This window comes from Papilio xuthus, unplaced genomic scaffold (genome assembly GCF_000836235.2).
Source record: "Papilio xuthus unplaced genomic scaffold, Pxut_1.1 DF827777.1, whole genome shotgun sequence".
Classification (NCBI taxonomy): Eukaryota; Metazoa; Arthropoda; class Insecta; order Lepidoptera; family Papilionidae; genus Papilio; species Papilio xuthus.
This window is the reverse complement of record NW_013530872.1, coordinates 4,322,964-4,346,512: the sequence shown is the minus strand read 5'-3', so window position 1 is coordinate 4,346,512 and position 23,549 is coordinate 4,322,964. Positions and strand designations below refer to the sequence as shown.

The window sequence follows — 23,549 nt, the reverse complement described above, 5'->3', positions numbered from 1 at the left end:
TCGTACCTTTTAACTACATTGGTGAAGCGTGACATCTACAGCCGCTCTGAGAGCCCTTGAGATGGACTAACCAAATAGTTAGTCCATCTAATGGGCGACCTTCCTCTTCGTCTGGTGCCTTCCACTTTCCCCTGAACCACCAAGCGCTCGATAGACTCGTTATTAATTGAATTTTACGAATATTAATTTCATACAATTTTTAGCTAACTTTGCACAGAACAGTATAACGCTCGTTCCCGCAACAACACAAAAGCTGCGAGTAACGATTAAAAAAGTTTTATTTGATTAATGTTCATACAAAATTATAATTAGTTTTTTTAAATACACTTTTGTATTGTATCGTAGTAAATACACAGTTCAACATTAAAATAATAACATATTGTAGAATTAAAACTAATCTATTTTGCTATGTAGTAAATACCCATTGTCTTGGCTTAATGCGGTAGTGGAATCGTAATATTAACAATAGCTATGGGACATTAACAGTTCAACGATTACACGTAGCCATAAATTTTCAAGACCGTAATTATTTCTTGGTCTTGAACAATATTGAACATCAAATAATTATACAGATCATAACTATAAATACTAAGGAATAATGGATAATATATAAAGGTGCTTAGTAGTTAATTTAAAAACAGTCTCAAAACACGAGTCCATTGACTTTTTTTTTAAAGATGCTAAAATACAAATCACCTTTGATGGTTACTGACCTAGTTGATGGGAACTGAAAATGTGGTTTAAATCCCAAATGGAGTTTTGTACTGGAAAATAACTTATTAATGATTTTGTACTATTGAAATGAAGTCGAAAGTCATAACTATTGTGTAAAATAATTGAATTATAATTGGAAAAACAGATTAGTTTAGTTAAAATAGTATCGAATTATGTTGTCAGTGATTAAAAACCAATTAATTATCTACACAACAATGAAAATAATTTATCTTTGTGTCATTAATGTTTTCAATTAATTTTATTTATCATCTATTGTAGCATTATTTTCTCGCCGGGATCTAGGTTGACCTGGAGACCTTGATAGCCTTGACTCAATTACCTATTTAGACTTATTTAATTTGTTTTTAAATCTTACTTCTTACTAATATTGTAAATGCAAATATTTAGATGGATGGAGGCTCAAGGGATCGCGATGTAGTTTGTCATAGATGTAGAACATTCTCTGGAAGAGCACATACTAATTAAGTTTTTTAAATTCCGCACGGACTCGAATGTTCACGAAGCCTACTAATATGTGAGAAATATTTTTTTTTTCTTAGAAAACAGCTGGTTATTTTACATTCTACACACGTGCTTTGTTTAGTATGGTTAGTAAAATTACCGCAGACCTAGTTTTTTGACATCATAAAATGACAAGGACGTTCACCTCTTATAAGTGATTCATCATTGCGATGCCCAGATATGATTGTTCTTAAAATATATAGAACAAACTTGTGAATTTGTGTTTAAATTAAGTTTTATAAAGATTTTGTCCTAATAGTTAAAATTAAAATTGTTTTAATTTGATAGTTGGAGGGCTTATTATTATAATACAAAAGTGTTATTTTATCTATTATAGATAATAAGCTTAGAGAAAGTTAAACACTGAACCTGTATATAAAATATGAATTGCTAATCTACAACAAAGAGTTTTGCAATAAGACGTTGTCATACAATGTCCTCTTGTTTATTAATTCTAAGTTAAACATTAGTCGACATAATTAGTACTAAAATCATAATATTTAAAATTAACAAGCAGTAAACTCTATCCTACTCCTTTCAATACATTTTGCTTCCATTAAAATCAGAAGCAATATAAAAAACGTCATGTTATTAACACGATTTTCCTTCTCCGCGGACTGCATGATAACGGTTGCGTTAAATTAGTATTCCGTACTTATTTCGTACGTATTCATCCATTGCTTTTTCAATATTTACACCTAGCTTGTCCTCCAGTACAGTCGTGTACGCAAGATACTCGAAAGTAATTTTTAACTCGACACAAGTATAAGTGATCGTTGAAGTGTCCAAACTTGTGATAATGACCTTTTGAATTTTGTGGTGTTTAATTTCATATTGTTACTTGAAGTGCCAGTACTAATAAAATGACGGTGCCGGCCGGTAATATTGTCGTCGGTATAATGGAAGATCTGTCTCCTAAGGATCATCAAGTGCAAATAAAGAACAGACTACTTATTTGGTGTTTGCTGTGGTGGCGAGCCATTTTCGCCGAGTTCCTATCGACAATGTTTCTGGTGTTAATCGGCTGCATGACATGTATACCGAGCGACGCAATTCGCCCCAACCCTCCTATCTACGGTGCTCTCGGATTTGGATTTGCCGTGTTGTTTACTGTGCAAGTTTTCGGACATATTTCTGGTGCTCATATGAATCCATGTGTTACTTTAACTGCGGTGTTATGGAATAAGATATCTTTACCACTTGGTGTAGCTTATGTTATAGCTCAATGTTTGGGTTCGATTTTTGGTTACGGTATTCTAATGCAAGTGTCGCCGACCGATTTGATTTCTAATGGTATTTGTACGACTCAGCCCCACGAGAAGTATACTGTGCTGCAAACTTTAGGCGTTGAGTTGATTTTAACTTCGTCTCTGATATTTTTAGTCTGTGCAATATGGGATCCTTTGAATAGTAATTCCCAGGAATCTACTTCATTGAAATTTGGTTTCGCGGTAGCGGGGTTTTCGATGGCGGGTGGTCCATTGACAGGCGCTAGTCTTAACCCTGCGAGGTCCCTAGGTCCGGCCCTGTGGACGGGTGTTTGGACCTTTCACTGGGTTTACTGGACGGGTCCCTTGGTTGCCAGTATGCTGGTGGCGTTATTATATAAATACACCTGGTTAAAACCAAGTCTTGATGTAAAGGTAAACTTAGAACAGTAATTCTATTTTAATTGTTTTTAGTGTGTTTTGTTTAGTGTGTATACAGCTAATGGAATCAACGTTTTAATTATTATATTATTGTAATATTAGTTAAAGCTAAGCAAAATAGTCATCATCATTCATATTATTAATCTTGTCTACGTCAGGATTTAAGTTCAGAATAGTAGATGCTATCCCTATTGCTTTTTGTATGTCTGTTAAAAGTAAGGTAGTAGGCACGTCGGTTTACGCAAATTGTTTATAAAACACAGGATTCTGCTGCATATCCTTTGCTGGCACCTGTACCCTGATGTCCTTACTGGAGTACTGGTGTGCTGATTCTACACGCGTTGGATCTTGGTATCACGCGACAGTATATGTATTGAGAAGATTTTAAAGAAGTGGATAATTTCATTAGTAATGTAAATCATAATAACTTCATAATATTAAAGTTCAAATATGTTATTATGTAACATATAAAAATAAATATGTTTTTTTTAAGAAAATGTGAATGTAAATCTGTGATTACAACTTATGTCCTTGTTAATTATTGGTGTGAATAAATTTTAAAAGACTGATAAATACATTTTTGAAATACAATTGCGTATTATTGAGATATGCATAAAATGAGAACCATATATTTATACTAAGTTTGGTTAGTTCTTGTCTTTATATTTTTCTGGAGTAACTGGTTTGTAGGCCGACTTGTTTTTTAGTTATTTTTGCCAACTACGTACTTATCATTGATGTAAGTAAAGAAAAAACATATTGCATCAAAACAGGTTTTTGTATTATAAACGTAGTGTGTCATTAGAACAATATTACAAATATTGACTTAGGAGATACTGCTTTATAAAGAGTTGTCGACAAAGTTTTTTATATTTAAGAAATTAGTTTCATATTTTTGGACATTTTCGTGAATTTTTTTATATCCCTGGTTAAATTGATATAGGATATATTTTTAATATATTTATTCGAAAGATACAATTGGACTAAAATGATATTTTATCGAAGCATAGTCAGGTTATAAGTATATTTACAAATGAAGTGTGGAGCAATTAAACGTGGGGACACACTGTTACACCAACTTTGATAAGAGAGAAGAGAATTACTAAATAATGTACATATAAAAACAAACATATATTTAGCTAGCAGTATGACCCATTGAGACTTAATTAATATTTTTCGAAACAGCCATGTAACCTGTTTTTAAGCGGGATTTATATTTACAAATATTTATATCAAAGTGAACTATTTGTTCACAGGATTTAGACGACTTAGGACATTTTCTCTGTACCGTAGTTTTATGGTAAACACATAATAGTTTATCTTTGAAAACATAAAACATACAGAATAAATTTACTGTATAAAAAAATAATTCCATTTTCCAGCCAACGTTATTCGTGTGATAAAGCACGCCTCGTGAGTTTGTGAGTACCATCACTGTCGATTTACATACCATATTTACTTTTTATTTGCACAAAAAACATTGTTTTTTGTATTTGTATTGAGTATTTAAAAAAAAATAATAACTAATTTAAACCTATTAGGTATTAGGAATATGGGTATAAAAATATAACATAATTTGTTGAAGTCTTTAAAATTTGTTTAGAATCATTAAAAAGTAATTTAAGCTTATCTCAAAGGTGTTGTAATCTATAAGAAGTCTCGCTTTACGAAAATGGTTAAGTCAATTGAGAAAAAAAGTAAACAGGTTTTAGTAATTCGAAACTGAAACAAATGAGTAAAAATAAATAAAATAAGATTAATAGCAGTGCTCACACTTTTATACTATACAAGCTGTCGTCCGCGGCTCCGTCTGCGCGGAATTAAACAAAACGTCATTAGTAGCCTTTGTGTTCTTTCAGACTATTTTCTATATGTATGCCAAATTTCATCGAGATCCGTTTAGCCGTTCTGGAGATACCATCAAACAAACATCCATCTATAAATATAAGTTTAGTAAGATAAGATGAGAGGAAGAACCTTAATATTTCTATCGTTTTAATAAGTTCAGATCGTTAGATCTTTGTTTTCCTTCTGACTTTCGATTGTGAACATAACTCAAGGATAGCGATTGTTTAACTAAAGGCCGCAGCAGTTTGTTACGTGACTTAATTTTTAATTCTTTTGGTAATTATCATGTCAGATTGGCGATTAATTTCATGTCCTTTCTGTTTATAAATTTCGAGACGTTTGTTGTTTGATTTTGTAATTTCTTTATTGTTAGTTTGTCCTACTTATAGATTTATTTACGTACTAGCTGTCGCTCGCGACTCCGTCTTCGCGGTATTATAAAAAATTTAATTGGTAGCCTATGTGTTCTTCTAGACTATGTTCTATATGTTTGCTAAATTTCAGCGAGATCCATAGAGCTATTCTCGAGATCCCTTCAAATAAACATCCATCCATCTATCCAAACATTCACATTTAAAATATCAGTAAAATTATTTTTTGTGGTTAGAAGTGTTTGTATTTTAGCTAAGGATTTGTATAATGGTATATTAAGTAAACTCCTGGGAAGATATAAATGGGTAGTTTGTGTGGTGGCGTGGCGCAGTTAACGAGGTCGCACTCTGTTAGCTTTACATTTTCTTCGGTAATTGAATCGGCGAGCAGCATTCTATTGAGTCGCTTTACTTTATACTAAAATAAACAATATCCTTTATACAAGTTCATTTCAGGTTATTGAATTATTGATTAACTTCAAATTCATCAAACCTATTCTAAATATAAAATATTTAGGAATAACAAGATTGAAAATATTTGCGTTTAAAATTAAATAAAATGGAATGAGTTGATATCTACTATGCGTCGCAACTCACATGCATTTCATATTTTAATCCCTTTTTTGTCCTTGAATAAACGTTAATAAGACTTGAGATAACAATAATGTTATTGTATGAGTGTTCCGGCAATGGAAACTCACGGTTAGGATATACAATGTGAGACTTTTATAGCACCAACGTGAGTGAAGCAATCAAGTCAGACGTTCAGTAATCCTCTATTAGCCCGCAGTAGACGACGGGATCCATTTTACTTTTCAATTACCTTCGTAGGCTCTCATACGCTATAGATTACGCTTTATTAGAACGGTCTATTGTACCACACATGAATTTAAATTTTATAGAACTTTAGGTATATTTTTGTTGCAACTTTTACTACTACAATGTTTGTTTTGTTTTATATTTCTATTGTAATCTGTTGCCGAAAAGGCTTGGTACTTTTTAACGTGATAAGTTTGGCTTAAAACTTTTATTTTAATTTTAGGTTGTTAAATAGTGGAAAAACTTTCGTCAGTTTTGCAACAAAGATATAACGCACTATGGTGTGTTAATTATAAAACATTGACATTGTACTGACACTTTACAGTTGATTGACCTATAAAAACTATGGCTAATAAATTCCCGATAATTTGTAAAACAAACACGTATTTTGTGCATAACTAGCACAGATTGTATGAGTCAATGTTTTGTTTTTCGATGAGACGGATGACTATAAAATGTCCTCCGTGGGCATAATGTCTGCATAACACAATAATTTTATCAGATTCACATTTTAACCGTATTTTTTATCCTTAGATTTTCAGTTTAGATCGAAGAGCACTAACTACAAATGTCCAGTAGTCTTTAAAATAAATAAATGCAGGTTCGATTTCTTGTTTAAATGTACTCAAGAAAAGTAAATGTCTGAAAGCGGGCAGAAGCAATCAGCTGTGAGGCAAGAGAAATTTTACTTATAATGTTTTCCATAGTTCTAAATTCTATTTTACTTCTTTCGTATTTTTATACATATAATGAATGAATTTGGTCTTAATACAATTTTTGGTGACAGGACAGTGTCAAATATCAGTTTGTTATCTAAAATCCATCATTCTTTTAGATGTTTATAGGCCTTTGTATGTCTTGGTTTGGTAGAACAAATTTTTCCATTTTGGCCTCTCTTCAAATTTTTTATGCCTTTTTCATCCTTCTTGGGAATATAAAAAGAAATGCGTGACGTATAATTATTAATTTACAACTACTACAGTAAATTAAAGTGAATCTATATGTATTTTACTTCCAACCTGTGATCTACCAATTGAATTTTATGGTAATTTTATTGCAGAGCTTTAAAAGAGGTGAGTCAGGTCGGAAGCGAGGCGCGGCGACGCTGAGTGATGCCCCATTAAGGGGAAATGTGCCCGGCCTCGAAAGAAAATATATCGAACAAATTATTTGCTCTTGATTTCCAATTTAAATTATTTTGCGCACATGAATATGTAAAGGAAAGCTTAATGAATTCCTTTTACTGACAAAAATCGAACGACAACATTCAATTTCAACGGTTGGACAATGCACTGCAAAATTATCTTTTATGTTTGTAAACTTAATTAAGAAGCATGAAAATATTTTTATGTACGTGTTTCGCCAATGAAAACCCGCACTAACTTGGTACATTAAGTATTATGCAAATTAAAAATTTCTCAAGCAATATTACCTCTAAATTAGAGTAATATAAAATGGTTTACGAGCTCACGGATCGCTCTAAATTAACTGCGAGACAAAAAATCCACAAGGTTTTTTGGATGACGGTGCAAGAAGCGTAGTCACGACTATGGAATAGTTGTTTACTGTTAAATTGGATTTACGTATGCTGCATACTTGTTTTCCCTGTTTGTTTTTAAGATAATTAATAAGTAGGGTAATTTATAACCTTATAAGAAGTATGGGGATATATTTTAATCACAAGTGCATATTACCCGGGGTTTTTACAGTCGTTTTTCTTAACTTGTTGTTGATCATTGTTTGCCAATGATAGGAGAATGGAGCTACTATAGTAATTTATTTGATTTGTTTAATTTACGTAGTTTTCTTAGTGTACCTATATAAAATTTTATTTTATTGAATGTCCTCGAAAGCCAAATTTAAGTTCGTTTTCTCTTAAGAATGGGCGACAGATTATACAAAGGTGTACAAGAAAAAGGTTTTTTTTAAGTTAATCTCTTTTTATAAAGGTGGATAAGGGCTCTCATCTACAACACATTAGATCTTGCAGAAGACTAGGAGTAGATATCACCTAATACCTGATGACCTACTAATTCGTTGTCTCCTTGTTGAAAAAAAAAACTGTAATTTGGCAAAGTTTCAATATTTCATCAAACAAAATAAATCAATTTAAAATTCAACTTTGTGTTGGTGTTTCACAGATAGTATTAAAATTTCGCAGCAGCAATCTGTCGATACATCAGGCCGGATATTGCGCTAGGCGGGGCGCATGTCATCGACAGTTCTGGTTTATTCTCTATTTTATATGCGACGTTTATTTCCTAAGTATTATGCATTCGATAATGCATTCCGTTCATGTTAAAAAATAATTTCGCTTAAATGTTATTAAGAATTTTATCGTAAAAACATGATATGTATAATGAGGGCATGCTGAGCTTAAAGATTATAGCCAAGAATGTGGCTACCTACAAAGGTAAAGGAAAGACCAAAGAAAGTAATAATAAGATAATAGTAATGTCTTGTAGAGATTTATTATATTCTTCAGAGTTAAGTATTTTATAAAGCACTATCATTTTAAATTATTAAAAATATAACTCAAAAAAGGATTCATTAAAATTCGACTTGAAAATGTAGTTAGCTCAAATTACGTTGTTGTTTACTGAACTCTTGCATTAGACAATGGTAACCATTTTGCATTTCGTGCAACGTGTCTCACAAAATTGTTTTTAGACGAGACGAGCTCTGTGCAAGTCAAATTTTAAATGATGTCTTGTAAACAGTTTCTATATATCTTTTAACAACGAGGAGAAATTCTCATTCTTTGTATTTCTAATTTAAATAACTAAATGCTCAAAGCCACGTGTCCTTGTTAATGAGAATTAAGGCTTAATATATTGAATGGAACATTTTAAATCGTATGCTATTAAGTAAGTTTGATTTTCAAAAGGTATGTATTTTATTTTAATTTCTCCTCATTCATAATCGTAATTTAATATGTCTATAGTCAGTTACAGGGTGTTTGAATTTCAATTTCGCAAATAGCATTGGAATGTCAAATTAAAACGAGACTTAACTCCCTAAAGAAATGAAACATACTTTGCTTTTGATTAAAAACTGTCGAAGTTCAAACAATTTCTAATGTCGTGCAAACAAACAATTGCGAAATTGAATCTCAAATGAATTTTCACAAAAATTCTTTCAAGCTGTTATATTAAAAACGGTTAGAAACAATTATAAGCTACAAAGTACATAAAATATCGCGACTCAATACATTATTGTTAATAAAATAATTTTCATATTATCTTTTTAATTCTTAAATCTTAATTAATTTAATGGTAAATCAATTTATTGTGAATTTTAAGTCTGGAATAAAATAAAAAGGGCAATTAACAATAATTAATAGTGAATGCCCCAAATTAAAATACACGTCACAATAAAGTTCATTAAATATGAAAACATAAAGTGGTTTTAATTATGAGCTGATTCAACTCAATCAGTATTGATACCTTGATACAAATGTGTTCACTTAAATTATTTAATTATGTATGTATTTTCTATGAAAGGCATTTAATACAATATTTTATTTTATGGACAACAAAATATTATTAAAAATCAATGGAATGAAACTTATCCATAATGTCATGGACCAAAATCCCTGTATTAAATATATCGTCATCCCTTTCATTACTTTTGACAAAACAAAGGCAGCTATATATTTAATACGGGGATTTTGATCTTATGAACCCACTATTAGCTTCTTAATTTTTCTTAACTTTTTATAATAATAAATCAAAATTTCACCTATAAGAAGACACAAGCTCTTTCTTATAAAATAACAACGTGCCAAAGAGTTCGCGTTTTGCGGTTCCGCAAAAAGAAGCTTAAACAAATTGCACCCTTTTCTGTTCCTGGAAATATAGTTTATGTAGTATTATAAGATGAGTGTTCGTACGTGCTGGATGCCACAAATGCATAGCACGAATATACAAGTGAACGATTTACATTTATAGCATAGCAAATTTCGATAAAATTTTAAATAAGATTATTAAAATTTTAGCGTAAGTTAAATAAAAAAATTATATTTCGAAAAACATAATGTATTTGCGAACTTGTAAATAATTGTCTTTTTATTCAAAGTTGTTTTCTATAGTAAAGTATATGACGATTGTGCCAAGAACTCAAGTTTACTTGTTCAATATTATGAATACAAATTAAAAGAAGCTAGTCGCGTGCAACGCACTACAACATTCAGTATTACACAATAATTTGTTTTACAGTTTATTAATGCTAAGTTCGTCTTTATCACGGTTCCGGCCATGCGTGGGAGTTATTCAGCTTAAGTAACACTAAGTTATCAAAGTAATTTAAGTTTGGCTACAGCCTACAAGTTGACTTACAGCCGACAAATTAGTGCATTAACTACTCGTAAATTAAACTCAATCATTCAGAGCAAGCTGCATTGATAAATATAGTTTTATTAGTTTTACGTTCACTCCCAGTCCATGTTCTCCAAGTAATGTTAGAATTGAATGCCACATAGAGTTTCTTACGTTACATTTGAATACCCTGAAACAAAACTTGTTCGTACAGTTCATGGATCTAAATCGGTTGCTTTTAGGCAAATCGATCGTATTCCCAATCAAAGGTCTTGTTCCCTGAGTAGCTATAAGATTGTTTTGTTTGATCTTTTTTTAGATAAGTAACGGACGAATATATTATGAACAAATGAAACAAAACATAATTCCTACTTAGGCCATTTTATTTTGATCTAACTCAAATTTTACAACTTATTAGATACTCAGTTCATAATTTACGTAGCTTTAAATGCGCAAAAATTACGCTAAAAATTATTTCTGCGCATTTGCGTTATACTTCTGGCAGGCGTTAGCAAAGTTGCTCAATCGTACTTATCGAATCGAATTTTCTATTTTAATATTAATGGAATCGACATCAAAAATAAGTTTTAACAAAAAAGGCTTCTAAAAGACGAATAGTTGTTTGCAACCCAAAACACTGGTCACTTGACATGATGCGTTATAATAAAAAGAAAATCGAAAAAGATTATTGATGATCGAAACAATAAAACTGATGTGTCAGATAGGGTCATTATCATCTAAATATTACTAAAATAGTATTTTAGTACTTTTGAATATTTGACAATTATTAAAATTATAAGATACTAGCTGTCGCCCGCAACTGCGTTCGCTTGGAAGTAAAAATATAACTTAATTAATAGCTCATGTGTTCCTCCAGATTCTACATCAATGACAAATTTAACCGTGATCCGTTCAGTTGTTCTGGAGATACCTTATAAAACATCCCTCCATCCAACCATCCATCTAATCATTCGGATTTATAATATTAGTAAGATGTATACGAATATTTAAACGAATTGTTATCACGGCATACACGTTATGAGGCAGGTAGTTATTTATAATATCTTGTTAACGTCCCTTTCTCGCAATATTGCACTCGTTCCCGATATTATCAACTAGTAAATATATTGAGCAATAAATTTAATAAACGACACATCGATTTTTATTTAGAATGTGATAACTATATATGAACATACAAAATGTGTTTACTTTCAAATCAATTGTCGATTCATTAACTTTTGTCTATTGAATAAAATCTATAGATAACCTTAAAGACAAAAGATTATCAGGCGTGACCAAATTAATTAGTTTTTAATCTGATTTGCAAGTCATCGAACTTTATATCATATTAGTAATTAATTCTTTTAGTTGTAACGGAACAAAAACATTGATAATAAGTTTTTCTTTGTGGAAACACAAGACGGAAGCATTTTTTTCTGCAAGTTACTGAACATGTGACTTATTTATTACATTATAGTTACATTTTTTACTAGATTCCGTCTAGGGGATGTACCACGTAGTATCTTGTTCATAGATTTGTCACCTACTAGCTGATGCCCGCGACTGCGTCTGCACGGAATTAAAAAAATACTTTATAAGTAGCCTATGTCTTTCTTCAGACTATGTTCCAAATTTCATCAAGATCCGTTGAGCTGTTCCGGAGATACCTTAACATCCATCTATCCATCCATTCATCTAAACATTCACATATTTAATCTCGTACTTCTATCTGTAAAAATCACGATACTTCCATATAACTTTCCAACCCCCTTTTTAACCTCTTACAACCCATTTTCGGGTAAAATGTAGCTTATGTCTTTTCCCAGGCTCAAGACTATCTGTATACTAAATTTCATTTAAATCGACTCAGTAGTTTTTGCGTGAAAGAAGAACAGACCGACAGACAGAGTTACTTTCTCTTTTATAATATTAGTAATGATTATCAAAATTAACTCTTAAGTAGACGTCAAACTTGTATGAAAAACTCCATCTATAGCTTATACGAGTATGTGTATAATTTTAGTCAAGTAAATAGACATTGTGAAATTGTTTTTGTATCTTTTGGAGAGGATAAAAAAGGTTAAAAACAACTCTGTTTTAATTAATGTAAATCGTGTATTTACATTTTTATAAACAGTGATTTGTTTTATATCTAAGTATCATGACATATTTTCTGAGGCTAGCTTATATCTACATCGAATAAATATGATTTAAATATTCAACGATTTACAGATATTTAATTGAGATTTCACATTTTGTTTTAAATCTTGTGCAATATGAAAATCTATTTATTTATACATGTGAATATTAATAATAGATTTCTAATACATTTCATAGGCAAAATATGGTGTCTTTTAATATAAAATACAGTCGGCGTAAATATAATAAGACACAGTTCTAGTACAAAAGTTAAAGAAATATGTTTATTATCAACGATCATAAAAATAACAAAGTAAACACACGATAGTTTTATAAAAAAATGTTGTAATTTTTTTTAGTAATTGGACACATTTGCTACGATAATATTTCCCACATTCTAAATTAATTTCGATAAAAAGTTAAAATACAAAGACCTAAAAATAATAATTAATGCATACCATAAATGAGGTATAATAAATAATTTATACACTATCAAATTAACGAAAGATTACATTTTATAATACAATATTAATCTTTCAGTTCCTTACTTGTATTAAGCCATATGTATTTATAAAATAAAGCTGAAATTGATCCACCGATGATTGGTCCGACCCAGTACACCCAGTGCGTAGACCAAGCCCCCGTCCATACAACTGGACCTAGGGATCTAGCTGGATTCATACTTGCTCCAGTAAGCTCACTTCCAGCTATAGAAAGACCAGCAATTGTAAAACCAAATTTCAAAGATACCGATTCTAATGATGCTTTATTTGCAGGATCCCAAACAGCACAATTCAAGAAGTTCAACGCCGCTGTTAAAATTACTTCGACTGCAACCGCTTGTAACATCGTCAGTTGTGAATGAGGTTGTGTCGTGCAAACTTCATTTGGTACTAAATCTAGTGGCGACACACCCATTAATATACCGTATCCGAGAATCGAACCTGCACACTGCGCTATCACGTATGCTATTCCCAGCCATACGGACATTTTACCCCAAAGCACAGCTCCTAGAGTAACTGCTGGATTCATATGAGCTCCTGATATATGTCCAAAGGCTTGTATGTTAAATAAAACAATAAAACCAAACGCAAATGGTCCGTACAGTGGTGGTTGTATCTGGAATCCTTCCAAGGGCACGCATGCCATACAACCGAGGAATACAAGAAGTAATGTCGAAGTAAACTCAGCTAGGACAGCTTTACAATCAGCGATTAGTTTACTATTTGTTTTTCCGTTTGCATTTTTGGCATCTTTTACTGATACACTTTCGATCACGTTAACTAAATGGTTACCAGGTGTAATGGTCATTTTGTTTACACTTTCACTTTCACTTGTTCACTATTATTATTTTCGGACTATCTTGTTAATTCAGCATGCCCGCGGTGTGACAGATATTCGCTAGAATATATTTTCGGTGCACCGTTGATAATATTTTATAGCAGACGTAACGTATTATTATACAGATAGGCCGCTGATATCGAGCAATGAGAATTACTTTATCATTGAATATATTGTTTTGTTGATATGATGTCTTTAACTCTGCAAAAGTTACGTCTGTATCTTGTACAGATATACCAAAAGTGTAGGTAGTCTAAAATACTCGATACTATTGATATGCTACAAAACAAAGGTAAATATTTATGTATTATAATTTTAATCGACTTTTTTGTTACTTAAAAACTTATGTTTTAATTCAATTAGTACATATTTTTAACTGTTTTAAAGTAATAATAATACAGACAATTATTTCTTAAAGTAAACATTACGCAATTTTATCTTGTCAAAAGATTTAATATATTTGTCCTTTACAAAAAAAATTTTGTAAAATAATCGTTTTGATTTCATTCAATGTTTACAAATACTAACCCGACATACTTTCTAGAGTATGTGTGTGATAAAGTGTGAATACATTCTTCGCTATATGAAAAAAAAACACAAACGAGACAACATAATCCTCAAAGATAACACTAAACGACGAGAATATAATTGTATGTGTCCATTACATACAATCACAGTGTACACATTGTACATATCATCATAGGTTTTTTACTGTTTGCCAACTACTGTTTATCTTGATAAATTTGTTTTAAAGATTATATCTTTTTTTTCAGAAAAAGAAAGTAAGCGACCACATGATTTGTCTCATATTATTATTATCGTTAGTATTCATTAAAATTATTTGTAAACGTTACTCCTTTAAAATCGTACCTCATTTGAACAAAGTTTACATTATAATTTACCCTTTTCTCTCTTTCAGTAAGGAATGACAAAATCCGTTGTCATTATCTGAATATAGATAGACGCAAATAAATATATTTTGAGTGATACGCGTCATCAAGCCTATTATTTTTGGTTGATTGAAATGATAACAACTAAATCTATAAATGAACTAGCGGTCGCCCGTGACTTCGTCAGTGCAGAACTTAAAATGTAGAATATAATTTTCCTCTCCCAGGGAATTCTTGAACGGGAATCAAATTCCCGTCGAAGTCCCGTTAAAATCGGTCCAGCCGTTCCGAATATTATCCGGAACAAACGCGGCTTTGCGGAAAGCTATCCAGACATACAGAAAAAAAAGTTAAGAAAATTGTTTTTTGTTATCAGCTACGCAAATACACCGTTTGTACGAAGATAATTTTTTATTTCGATTACATACATACACTTCAATTATATTAAATTGATAGATAGATATGTTGGAGTTTGTAATCTGCTGACATGTGCACTGGCTGGTTTTAGTCTAGTTTATAGTTTATGAAAAAAGGTGTACATCTGTCATACGTAAAATATTTTTCATTGTCTTTCATAAATATATTTTCCCAAGTAAACTTGTATTATTCATCAAGATATATAGGTAATCAAGAAAATTTTACTTCTGATGTTATAGATAAGCGTTTATTAGTTAAATTAAAGTAGAATTTCTAATAACTATAACGCGATGAGTACCGATGTGTTTTACGTAAATATACGATGTTTATAATCTTTTGCGTATCACAGAGATAATATATATTGTCCCCGTTCCATATACAATTCAGTAAACAAAAACTCAAAGATTACAGTATTGTGGATGTCAAAAACATCGAAATTTTAAAGAGACAGAAATGATTTCTTTAAGCTCGAAGCGATGTGCAAATTTATGTATTAATCGTCCTACTAAGAAAAAGTTAATCGTAGTTAAATATTTAAGTATGGGGGACGGATTCCACAAAAACTAACATAGGATTTTACTTAACTTGTAAAGGTTAGAAGTGGAAGGTAACTGTTTTACGATAAATTATTGCAATAGAAATTATAATCCTCTTTCGAGTTTTCTCTAAAATTATCATGGACATATACATGGACTAAGTTGCAAACCCTGACTAGTAAAAAAATATTACTATTTCAACCGTTTGTACAGTAATACTGTAAAAGAAATGGCTCTTAGAAAACCAGAGGGCATAGGTTTAGGTTAGGAATTTTATGACATATAACTCGGTGAAATATTATATTTTGTTAAAACGCGAAAAATCTAACATAAATATATTTACAGTTAGAAGAGGTAAAAAGGGGCTCAAATAATAAGTGGTTTGGCGCACACTGGCTACAAGTGGCTACCCACTTGACGCCAATCTTGACAACATTAAGAGGGTCAGAGATAAATTATATTTATTTGTTTTTATATTGAAGGTCACAGATTGTCGCTATAAATTTATATAAAAACTGCCAAAACTTTAATTAATTAGTAAATTAAAATCTTCCATATTAAATGCGGACAAAATCAAAATAAGTTCGTTCGAAATATGATTTTTATTTCGATGTAATATAAAGACACTCTAAATTTCTTAATATGTAATGATAAAAATGCTGGTTGTTGAAAATAACAATAACTGAAAAAAAAATTGCTTTAGCAAACAAAATTGTTGGTTTTACAAAGTAACTTGTGTATCATTGAATCTTTGCATACCAGTCCAGTTATTAAATTCATATGTTTTTGACGTTAACTTTTTAAAATAAGTAAATCCTTACTAATATTATAAAGGCGAAAGGAACTCTGTCTGTCTGCCCTTCTTTCACGCAAAAACTACTGGACAGATTTAAATCAAATTTGGTGCACAGATAGTATAGAGCGTGAGAAAGGCTAAAGGATATTTTTAACGCGAAAAAGGGGTTGTAAAGGGTTGAAAATTTTTATGGAAATATCATCGAAACTTATTTTTTAGGCTTTGTGTTTTCTTTTCATTCTGCGCGGACGGAGAAGCGAGTCTCAGCTATTTTTATCTAAATCTACAAGAACGTTAGCGTAATTTACGCTAACGTTCTTTCTTATATTGTAAGGTATTGTATAACTTCGTTATAATCTCAATTATTCAAAGTGTTTTCATGAAAGTATAATAAATATTCCTTATAACAGAAAAAAATTATCATACTTTGTGTTGCGCAGCACAGGATACTCAAATGTTATGAATTAGTTAAAGAAAACTTTGCAACATGGTTGTCGAAGTTCAGCGATTTCAGCGGAGCTTGTTTAGTTTTAGTTTCGTTGATATAAACTAGAGCTCAGAATTTTCATACATTTTTTACTATAAAATTACGCTATTTATGACATTTAAGGATTTTTCTATATCTGTAACAATAATATTTGAATGAAAATGGGCTGTTCTTTATGGGATTTTTATTTTTTATATTAAAACATATTTAATCAAATTCAATAGTTTCGGAGTCTATTATATAAAAACAAACAATCTCTTTAGTTTATACTATTGGTGTAATTGCGGTTCGTACAGACACAGATCATACGACGCCCACGTATTTTGTAGAATAACACACAGTGGAAAAGCGCAATAAGTTGTTATCGTTAAAGTGAGTAAATCATCGACACAGTAAAGGTGGCTGCGATTTAGAAACTTTTAAATTTGCCGTGTAGTTTGTAGTTTGCAGCGAGCCCGCTCCTGCGAGGCAGTCATGTCGTTAAACTTTGCCTATTTGTAAATTTATATTTCGACAATATTTTAGTGCTAAATTATAAACTGCACAATACGTTACAAGCTTTATAAACTTCTTTTTTAACTAAGAAATGGTTATAATTCGATCATTAACTGTAAGGCAAAAATATTTTAAGCGACCAAACCTTTTATCACGACATTGTTATGTGGTAAACGAATATTGAATAATTAAATGGTCAGCGTTTTGACTTTGAAAATCGTTACTCAAACGCTAATTATATCCGTGGGGTAAATGCAATTTTTAAAAATAGCTTTTATTAAAGAACATCTAATGAAATATAAACAGCGTGATTAAAAAATAATAACGCCATGATAAAAAGCAAGATTCTTTTTATTTCGTCTGCGTCCCGTCATATTGCAGTTTTAATGAAACATCCTTTGAAACGAAATCTCCTTTTGCTTGTTACAAATTTCTTAAAGCTATTTACAGTTGAGTTGAATACTTTGATTATTCAAATATTAATTTTCTCATGAAACTGGTATGCAATGGAGCTTCCTAGTTTACTTCAATTTTTATGTATGTCCAGTTTATACATGCATTTATTGCATCTCATACCAACCTTTGAGAACGTAACATTACTTAATATTAAAACATCCAATTATGTCTATTTAACCGAAAAGTGTAATATTTAGTAAATATAAATACCATTGCTGAAATAATGCGTATTGAATGGATTTCTTGTGTAAATGTATTACTTTTAAAAATGCTTCAAAACATATTCATATTATGCATAAGTATCGAAAACATCAGTACCTTTTAACAGTTCGTACCCACGACTTTTATTAATATATGTTTCGAAAAATATTTGAACTGTTAATTTTGCAGACATGTCAATCATTCTGTGCCTTTTGTTCGTAAATATTAGATTACTCTAGGGAAATACTTTGAACGAGAAACCCTTACATTGTATTTTAAGGTTCGGATTGTATTTTAAGGTACCGATGCGGATGGCTGGCCGTCGTTTTGGGTCTTAAATTTATTTCTTATCTTTTGTTCGGAAAGGAGAAGGTATTCTTTTTGTTATTTAAAATATTTAAAGTATTAATCATGGGTTTCTTCGACCAAAATCTGTGTAAAAATATATCATCATCTCTGTCATTACCTTTGACAAAAAAGAAATAACAATATCTTTTAAATGGAGATTTTGGACTCAGAAACCCACGGTAAGTTACCTTTTATATTATTCATAGTATATCACCTTTCAATTTGGACAGATTATGTACAGAGAAATAATATAGTAAAACTCAACACCTTAATAATTAAAGGTGACCTTCCAGAAAAGTTAAAACAAATATTAATGTTTTCGGATTCGATATAAGGAACAAAAGAATTGAAAATCAAGAGAGAAAAGATAATACGGAACCCTAAAAAACACAAGAAATTTAACTTTTTGGGAGTCAATTACTACTACTACTACAAGGTTAATAAATTGTTTTGACAGCAAACAAACTTCTGACTATCAGATTATTTTGTTGCGAAGTGAAGTCGACCGCGGCGTAGCCGTGATCCGTTCCTAACTAGTTTACATCGCTAAATAAGAACTGGGTTAGCGATTTATCACTACAACTGCGGTAAAGGTAAACGGCAATAACTTTACCCTCTGTATTCCGAATAGTAAAATAATAGTTTTAGTTATACGAGTTTAGTAAACTTTTTAACATAAAATATTACTTAATTTAACAAAGTTATTTTTTAGATAATTGGAGAAGTGATAATCAATTGACAGTGGTAGAGCCCGCTTTAACATCTTCGCACGAATCGGCCCGGCTCGCCCGGTGAAATACCACGACCACACAAAAGACAGGCGTGAAGTGGAAGCAATTCCGCGTTTCGTCTGATGAGTGTGCGTCCCGGTGGCCTAATTTAGTCCTCTTTCCCTTCCCATGATTTTCTTTATAAGGAAAGGATGGGAAGTGGAAATGGACTTTCCGGATGAAAGGATGCATGGAAAGGGAAGATATTTTCTTTCTGTGCATCCTCTCCTCCGTCGATTAAAGGTAGGCAACGCATATGCAATTGCGTATGTCTATGGGCAGCAGTCACTTCGCTATTTCAGCGATTTCAGGTGGCCGCTCGCTCGTTTGCCACCTTTTAATATAAAAAAAATATTGACATAAAGTGGACCTCCACTAAGTTTTTTCCGAAACCATTAAAATATTTCTGACCAGAATCTGTGTCATAAAATTTTAATTATCATTAAAGTTGATATTAATATTACTTATGATAGTATTTAAGACTAAAACACATTTTTATTATTTGGCAATAGAAATAGGTGAAAAAAATTAGTTTGATTGAATCCAATACACGTAAAGTAACTGATAATTTAGTTAGCTAAGCCTCATAGTTAAGCCTCATTGTCTAAGCTAGATAAAACGCGTAGGATAACGTAGGGGCTATAAAATGAATGTAACATGTACATCGGGCCATGCATTATTCACAAAGGTACAATCTGCAGCAAAGAGCACTGCTCTTAGTTGCAAAACCAATTTCGACTACGTACGGCTAAAATTCACTCCTCTCTATTTCTGTGCGAACGAAACTGAATTATACGTTTCGCAATACATGACACTATTCTCTTATAAGTCCCATCCCTCTCGGTCTTACTGATCTAATAAATTAAATTGTCACCTATAGGTTGCAGTCCAGTCCAGGATCTAGTTATATTGTATGTTGTTGATTATTTGCGCAAAGTACGACATGAAGACCAGTCAAATTAAACTAAAATAAAGAAGCGTAGCTACCAAAAAACGCGAAAATTGGTAGGAATGTTTGAATCACTTTTCAGCATTCATTTTCAGCTCCATGAATATTATTGTAGTTTCAAATCCTCAATTTGACCGGAGTAACACAAATGAAATAATCTATTACCTAAATAAAAAATAAATTTATTATTTTCATTTATAAAAAAATAAAAAATAAATAAATAAATTCATAAATATGATACCGGCTACTAAGTGATAATAAACAGTCTTAGAAATCAGCTTAGCTTCTAACAAAAAATAAATCCTTAAAGTTTGTCGAGAAAATGAACTAGATTCTGAAAGGAAAAGTTTGTTTCGCATCATTAGAGACATTGTTAGCCAGTTTATTGTTTGTTTTTCTTATTGATTTAGTTTTATAAGACAATTTATATTTACTGTTTACCGATTTACTGTCATTATGTTAGAAATAATACTCAGTTTTGAAAGATATGAGCGTGCTTTAAGCGTACCTACAAAGTTAGAATCGATCCTGAATTAATTTACCCCTGGTAACTTAACTTAACTTAACCTGGTAACCCCTAAGTACTTTTTGGCAGGCGCTTTCAAATGTCAATTTTAATTTAGTACTCATTTTTCAGTATCAATCTTTGAGTTTTGTTTTATATCAAATATGTATTTAAATGAACTACAGAATGAAATGTAATTGGAAAATAAAGATCACACATAGGACATAGAATCACAACCTAATATATCTCCAGTTGTTACGATAATGTTTCGTATAATATTAGGACTTCGTGGAAGACAAGGGGTACAATGCTTGCAATTTAATATTATTCCGGGACGGTTGTAAAGTATTCAAAATAAATTTGCTTACATAATCATACCGATTTATCATAAAGTCTGTCATCATAATTAACTTTATACAGAGCTTGGTAAATTTGTTTATTATTGATATGAAACATAAGCCTACACAAAGTTATCAAAAAACCTAATCTATTTTTCTTTTGTTATTCTGAAATAGGTTGAATTATAAATGCATATTGAATAGGTATTACTCGAGCGCCGATGCCGAGCCGACGGCTCATGACATCATGTAACTGACTGGGGAGTCATATATAAACTTTTTACTCGAGGCTAATAATAGTAAACTCTTCACAATTATCGGTCGATGGCAAAACGATGTGGAATCTTGTCAAATTATTTTACTTTACTATTCTAAATTCAAATTGTTAATTAAAAAAAAACATATTCGTTGACGTTTGACCAGCTTTAGCCGTAGATAAAAATAATTGACCCGCAGTTGACACGTTTCTGGTACATCTCTTTCGCATCATCGACCTTATTCGATAAACCGGTCCTCGTTACACGATATACGATTTTTTCCTTTTTAAACTGAAATGTTGTTTGTTTTTAATAGTATATTTTAATACAAACTGAAGTTACAAAAAGCTATATATAATTTTATTTTAAGTATACAGTAAACTTTGGTTCTACTTACAATGATATTTTGTATATTTGTTTGTTTCGAATAAGTGCGTTGGACTTCGGAAGTAAAATAAAATGCTTAAGAAAAACTTATAGCTGTTTAGTGAGATGAAACCTTATTTATTTCCCTTTGTGATTCTAATAAATTAATTACAAATGTTCTGTGATGAGAAGTTAATACGTCTACTGCTAACATATGTGTACTATTCATACAAATGCGGGATTTGAGCGCCTTAGTCAACAAAGGATATTCTAATTGGGCCTCTGTACTAAATTGTATAGAATTACGGATTGTGTGGCTTTTGTGATGGCCAAATTCAAATTACGATAATGAAACAATAGACTTTGGCAAATTAATTTATCATTGTTGGTAAATTTCGTACTAAAAGTTACATGGACCTAATGGGTAATAATTGCTTGAAAAAAAAAACTAGATATACGTTTATAACTAAATTAACAGATTAATAATACAAAAATAACAATTCTTCTGAAAGTATTTTCATAAGCATTCATAACTACTGAATCTACAATAAGTATAAAAATATTTTTCGATAATAGTGTACTATGTATACTAGTAAGTAGTTAAAAATTTATGCAAATTGGTTAATTGCTACGAGTACAAGAACGACGTGACAGCAAATATATGTTTCACTGTCGAAACATCCATATAAAAATATATAGCTTTCTCTTTTTTCTTGATAGGAATAAGAGCGATGAAAATATGTTTGTAAACAAGTGTATCGGCAGTGAAAACACATAGAAGAAACTACAAAGCGCTACCCTAATGTTTATCGACATTCGTTGTGCCATTATATCGTTTAAGCTTTATAAATTAATAAGTTCTGATTACAGCGCTTAACCACTACTGTTACGTTTGCGTGATGAAAATGTCCCCTAACAATTGTCGTCAAGTACAAAGGTAAATAAAAACTCAAATTAAAATAAACTATGTTTCTGAAAACCATTATAAATAATGTGTTCCAAATAGATTAGTGTTATTTGTTTATTGAAGAATTATGTAATTCTCCTCTTTGGTAGACAAGGAGTTTGTGTTCAGCCAGAGAGGGGGCGTACTGGCCACTAAGACTTTTGCCTTTTTTGTTAAAGAGAAAGATATGTGAAAAAAAGGACAATATCGCGAGACCAGTTAACAACGAGATGTTGTCGCGAATAAATTTTGATGGAATTGTTAGTTTAAATATGTATTTAGCTTTATTTTTTTATTAAGGATTTTAACAACAAAGTGAATGCATTTTGACTGCCTTGGTGGTGTAATTAATTTATTTCGATGTCGACCATTGTTAACTCCCTTCATAATGATTGACGTAAATAAATTTAAATGTATAAATACTACTTCAACACTAATCTACTACACAAACTTTTAATTATATCCTATACATTTACCTAACCTTTCTTATAACCCTTGAGTTCATTTACCTCTGGATAGAGAAATGATTATACAGTCAGCGTCATATAGATCGTAACAGACAAGATATGCAAATATATAGGTACACCAAAAGTAATCAATTATATCGGTACAACAACAGTCCTCAAATTAATAGATACATTCACCCTGCTCAAATACATCGGTACATACACAGCGTCAAATATATGAGTACATGCAAGGTGCCCATAAATATCGTGGCAGCCACAGCGTCGTAAGTAACGAAGCAGTCAAGGTGTGCAAAAATGTCGTAACATTTGACAAATTGAACTCTATCTCTATATACTTATAGTACAATTTTGAATAAACTACTTCTGTTAAATTCATTCGACACTTTGCATCAAACCACTGAAGGAAAAGATACATTTTTAAGGATGAAAATCTTAACTTTAACTTTCGATTCGATTAAGTTAAAAACATGTACAGACAAATGAATCTTCGCAATAAGTTCCCAAAATTGTTTGGCAGACGCTTCTTCTTCTTCTTCTTCTTCTTCTTCTTCTTCTTCTTCTTCTTCTTCTTCTTCTTCTTCTTCTTCTTCTTCTTCTTCTTCTTCT

General features: G+C 31.2%; 2 protein-coding genes across 2 annotated transcripts; one reads left to right on the top strand and one right to left on the bottom strand.

Moving 5' to 3' along the window:
- Nucleotides 1-1,919: 1,919 nt before the first annotated feature.
- LOC106115645 (aquaporin-4-like) lies at nt 1,920-3,405 on the top strand. The gene has a single exon (XM_013309090.1). It carries the CDS (start codon nt 2,100-2,102, stop codon nt 2,895-2,897), a length of 798 nt encoding a protein of 265 aa, XP_013164544.1. The 5' UTR covers nt 1,920-2,099; the 3' UTR covers nt 2,898-3,405.
- A 9,282-nt stretch (nt 3,406-12,687) lies between these two features.
- On the bottom strand, nt 12,688-13,964 carry LOC106115663 (aquaporin-like). Its single transcript, XM_013309112.1, has one exon. The coding sequence runs from the start codon at nt 13,687-13,689 to the stop codon at nt 12,907-12,909; it is 783 nt and encodes a 260-aa protein (XP_013164566.1). The 5' UTR covers nt 13,690-13,964; the 3' UTR covers nt 12,688-12,906.
- Between the last annotated feature and the right edge of the window lie 9,585 nt (nt 13,965-23,549).